Source organism: Nanorana parkeri, unplaced genomic scaffold (assembly GCF_000935625.1).
Source record: "Nanorana parkeri isolate BGI_ZX_2015 unplaced genomic scaffold, ASM93562v1 scaffold363, whole genome shotgun sequence".
NCBI classification, from domain to species: Eukaryota; Metazoa; Chordata; class Amphibia; order Anura; family Dicroglossidae; genus Nanorana; species Nanorana parkeri.
This window is the reverse complement of record NW_017306631.1, coordinates 864,828-870,255: the sequence shown is the minus strand read 5'-3', so window position 1 is coordinate 870,255 and position 5,428 is coordinate 864,828. Positions and strand designations below refer to the sequence as shown.

Sequence of the window (5,428 nt, the reverse complement as noted above, 5' to 3'; positions counted from 1 at the left end):
CTAAAATGGACCGCGGCAGTGAAGTTTATTGTAGTCACGTGGCGTCTGCTCCGCCCACATTCCCCTTCATTCAAGAGAGCTCTCACGGTCTTTAAGTCTGTTGTCCCACTGTAAACACGTCTAGTGAGTTCACTACTCTCTGGACACAGCAGTGTGACAGGCAGGAACTAAGAGCGGACCTGCTCCTGTGGACTGTGCGTGCCGGGAGCGTGAGCCCGGAGAACTTACAACGCTGCTGGCCACAAGAAGTGGCGATCTAGAGAAACGGGGAGCGTCCCTTCTGCTCCTCCCGACACGGGACCCCGACATGGCGGCCCCGCTAGCCCAGTTCGATGAGGATTGGCAGGATTTTAATGAGTTCCGTCCTCAGTCCAGCTCAGAAGACGGCAAGAGTAGTTTGGAAAAGGTGAATTCCAATCCCGCTAGCGGCAATCCCTGCAGCCAGGGAGGCCTAAGTACCCTGGAGGACCTGGCAGAGCTGGACAACAGCTTCACCGTGGACATCATGGGAGGTTTCAAGTCCATGGAGGACCTGGTTAATGATTTTGATGAGAAGCTCACCGCTTGTTTCCGCAATTACAGCTCTGACACCGGGCACATCGCCCCTGTCAGTCCCATTAGTCAGGAAGGCATCATGAAAGATGACGAGTGAGTGCCTGAAGTCTGTTACATTTACTTTTAGCTATGTATTCTTTTATCAGTGTACCATCTAAAGGTGATATTATGGGAAAGTGATTCAGTTGCAGAATACAGGTAGTCCTGCGCTATGTCACCACTATGCTACCCAGAATATCATATATTATGTACCTGCTCTGCACTTTAACATTAAAGGGTTATTAAACCCTCGCATGTTTTTGCATATATCTACTGCTAGCAATCAGTAGATATATGCAAAACGATAAAAAAATTCAAAGGGTTAATACTTGCCTGTGTCTCTGCCGCACTCTCCCCTCCAAAATCAGAAAATTTCTAGGGCGGTCACAAAGGATCTTGGAGCGGGCGCATGCGCAGTTCATATGTTCGGCCGGGAGAAGAGACGCAAGGTAAGTCTATGGAGCAGCGTGCACCCGCACGGACTCAGTATACCGCGAGCTGTAGCTCGCAGTATACTGAGCTTAGGGTGACGGGAGGACGTTAGTTTGTGTCCTCCCGTTACCCTAAGGAGAACTATGGGGAAAAGCCCTAACCCCATAGTTCTCCTTTTTAATACAGCAGTCACAGTGCAGGTGGTCTGGATGTCTTTGTGAGGTGTGCCCCTGTGAATGCATATCCACTTCCATTTCTCTGTGCTGTAACTGGGGGTTATTAACAGCCTTCATTTTCTGGTATGCAATCTCTTCAGAATCTGTGTTCTCAAGTGAGAGCACTGACAACAAGCATGGAAAGAAGCAGACATACAGCAGGAGAATGTAGCATTGCAACTGATGTGCTGCATGAGCTGCGATGGTGTAAAGCAGGGACGCCCACATTTTTTCGTCTGGAGATCCACTTTTCAAATGACAAGCTCAATGAGATCTACCAACGAAAAAACACCTGCATTCATGGGCGGGAGGGGGCGTGGCAATGCATTGAAGTAAATGGCACAGCAGCCAGGCTCCGCAGGCAGGCCCCTTGCCCACAGTGCGATCGGCCTGCATTGGTGCCTGTGTTCCAGTCTAGTGCGATCCGCAAAAATTCTGCGAGCACTATTTTTGCAGATTGCACTGGACCGGAATGCAGGCACTAGATTTTCAGCCGTCAGCCACACGAGCACCACTGGAGCATAGCCGTAGCCAGCTCCTTTTGCGCCTGAGGCAAGAAAAAAAAGTTTTTTTTAAATTTTTTACTAGTTTTATTTTATTTTCATTATTTCTTATTTTAATTTGTGTAATTTTAATTTTTTTTAACTTTTGGGGGGGCTTTGGGGAAATATCAGGGGTCTAAACAGCCCCCTGATATTTCCCTTTTAAAATAGAAAAAGAAATTTGAGGACACAAAGTCTGCAGCCTCTATTCTAATTGAATGGAAAGCACAGATGCTTTCACGATCGCCGATGCCGCCGCCACTCGATTTAATACAAGGGATCTAATTAGATCCCTTGTATTAAACGAACAGCGGCTCCCACTGTACATTCAGCTCTGCTTGTCAGGAGCAGGGCTGAATGTACAAAAAGAAACTACTCGCCCGGCGCCCGAAACTGCATGTCCCGGGCGTCAGCCGATAGGTATTCGCTCCATAAGACGCAGGCACATTTTCCCCCTCCTTTTGGGGGAAAAAAAGTGCGTCTTATGGAGCGAAAAATACGGTACTATCAAGCAGTTTCTGAATGAGGAGGAGCCTCTATACAGAGTGCTTCTCCCCATTGAGAAACTCATAAATGAACAGGACGTGATGTAAAGTACTATGTGTCCCCAGTTATTTACAAACACTGGAGTGATCAGCTGATGGCTCCAGTCTTTGTCCTGCACAGAGGATTGGTACATATCACTGATATGTACCGATCCTCTGCCGCTCGGCCACGCACACGGGGGCTCAGCTTCCATGGATCCCCCCTGCTCTCCCGGGCAGAGGCAGCGGGGGATCCGCTGAGAAGTGAAAGAGCACTTCAGCCGTGGGTGCGAGGGGGGCGGAGCCGCTGTCACAGAACTAAGGACGAGCGGTGAGGGGGGGAGAGAGGCGCCAGCTGTCAGAGAGCTCTCCCTCTCCTCCCTCTCCCTCACCGCTCGGCATTAGTTCTGTCTGTGACAGCGGCTCCGTCCTCCCCGGCTGCAGGTTCCTTCACTTCTTCTCAGATCCCCGCTGCATACAGAAGGGGAGAGCAGCGGGGATCCAGAGAAGCCCCACCGGGGGAGGAGAGGACATCGCTATCTACCAGTGATCGCTACGCGATCGACTGGTAGATCCGCGATCGTCCTTGTGGGCACCCCTGGTGTAAAGGAAGCCTTCAGTACTACTGAAGGGAAGCAGGAGATGCTCTTCTGCAAAGGATGACTTGGAGGAGAATGATCACTGAGGAGCGGAGCAGACGGGGAGTTGAATCATATTTACTGAGGATTGAAAAGTGAAGGTGCAAGAATCTGGAAGCTCTCATCTATCTGTTACAATAAGGAAGCTATCAAAGTTGCTAGTGCCCCATGTCTGTTGTAAAACCAGCCAAAAATGTGTTGTGGATAGAATGGAGGAGGATTAAAATCTTGTGGTTTTGTTTGATCATTCTACTTTATCAGCGCATATTGTAGGTCGAAAGTATAATGGCATTCATAAACTTTGGGTCTCTTTGGAAAATATTTTCCCAGTCGTCTTCCAGGACAGCCCATGAGTGTGAGGGGCTCCGCCTCTGGACAGAAAACCCATCACCAATTAGAATTTTAAAAGGGATCCCAACAGATCCATCCTCAGTTAGTTATTGTGTTTCCTCCGTCTGGAGTAGAAGAGTCACTTTTATTTCTCTGGAGCTCACCCTCTCATGGGTTGTCCGGCGTGGTGGTTCGGCGTGGTGGTTATCTGGCTCCCGGCGCACTCTGCAGGCTGACCGCAAAGAGATGTCCTGGGCTCCCTTTTCGGTACCAATATGGTCTGTACAGTTAACCATGTCCTCTCCAGGATGGCTGCGCCTCTCTGCGTGGCTCTGACCAGAAGATCTCATGGCGGCGGACCATCACTTCCGGTTTGGGGATGACGCAATTTCCGTGTGCTGGAGGCTACGCTCCAAGCCTTGTTTAGGCGCAGGGGGAAGGGAGGAGCCAAAGAGCGGTACATGAGGCAGGATTCTCGGCGCGGCTGAGAAAGCCGGCGGGATGGAACGTGGACGATGGATTTGTCTCAGACTCGAGTACCTGTGGATGCAGCCACGACCGGTATCGCTTCTGTTCAGGTAAAAGCTTGTGGCAAACTCAAATTCATCGGGGGCCGCATCAGCAGTATGGTTACCCTCAAAGGGCCGGTTGTATAGGACTATGCATCTACTCTTTATTATCATAAATAGTTGCCTCTGCATTCAGTTGCTACTGGTGATAGCGGCCACACCCCCAGTAACCACACCCATTTATCACCCATATTTTTGCTAAAATATAAGAGTCGGGGTCACGTCGGGTAAATAGACACCATGTCATGCTTTAAAATTGCGTTCGGGCCACATTACAAGGTCCGGCGGGCCTTGTGTTTGCCACCCCTGGTTTAGAGTATAACAATTCTTAATGACCCTGAAAACAGGCCCAACTGTTCAGAAGGTGTCTTGTCAGCCAGAGGAATACGTGCCACCATATAAGCATACATCCTTATGCACTCCAAATATATCTTGTTGACGTGCTTCCAATCCTATAACTTAGAACATACATGGGGTATTTGCATTATTAGAAATATGTTTGCTAAAACATGTCTGCTGAAAGGAAGAAACTAGAATTTTTATTTTGCAGGGTTAATGATAACTACATCTTGGAACTAGCAACAGGCAACTCTAAGAACAGAGGCTCGCAGGCCCCTTATTTATAAGAGATTTTACAATTGGAACCATATGGGCTACAATATGATTGGCTTTGAAGACCTACATCACTATACAGTGAGGAAAATATTTGATCCCCTGCAGATTTTGTAATTTGCCCACTTACAAAGAAATTAAAGGTCTATAATTTTTTATCATAGGTGTATTTTGAATGATAGAGCCAGAATATCAACCAAAAATCCAGAAAAAACACATGATACAAATGTTATAAATTGAGTTGCAGTTCAGTGAGTAAAAAGTATTTTATCCCCTACCAACCAACAATAATTCTGGTTCCTCCCACAGACTGGCTATGTGGTACACAGATTAGTCCAGTCGATTTAAGAAGGTGCTCCTAACGACAGCTCGTTCTGTATATAAAAGAAATCTGTTCACAGAATCTCTTTCTTTTATTCAAACCTCACCATCATGGGCAAGACCAAAGAGTTTCTCCACCAGGTACCAAAAGTCATGTTTGGCTTGGGGATCAAATACTTCTTTTACTCACTGAACTGCAACTCAATTTATAACATATGTATCATGTTTTTTGTTTTTTTCTGGATTTTTGGTTGATATACTGTCTCTATTTTAAAATACACCTATGATATATTTTCTATCTAGTCCTTTGTATGCAGTTTCTTGGTGGTTCATCTGTAATGCTAAAGAAAACTTTTACAGATGTTTTTTTGCCTGATTCTTGTAGTAAAACCCAAGGGCCCCAGTAGTATAGTAGTGTAGGCAAGCATAGTATAGTAGTAGGATTAATTACATTGTGTACTAATCTGGTCAATTCCTAAAAGCTGTTTGTTTCCTTGTACTGCATATTAAAGATGGTTACAAATAAAAAAAACGCAACGTTTATTTTTTTAACTTTTTTTTTTTTTGCTGTCAGAGCTATTTTTTTGCACGTTTTAAAATGCACATTTTAAGCCTGAAGATTACTTAAAACTCACAAACTATAAATATATA

At 46.2% G+C, this 5,428-nt stretch overlaps 1 protein-coding gene across 1 annotated transcript in view; it reads left to right on the top strand.

The window, feature by feature from the left end:
• The first annotated feature begins 234 nt into the window (after positions 1-234).
• The window catches only part of FEZ2 (fasciculation and elongation protein zeta 2), a 70,910-nt gene continuing 65,716 nt past the window's right edge, over positions 235-5,428 (top strand). The window contains exon 1 of the mRNA XM_018558850.1: positions 235-648. Within this exon, the coding sequence (XP_018414352.1) occupies positions 308-648 (341 nt within the window). The 5' untranslated portion in view covers positions 235-307. The remainder of the gene's footprint in view (positions 649-5,428) is intronic.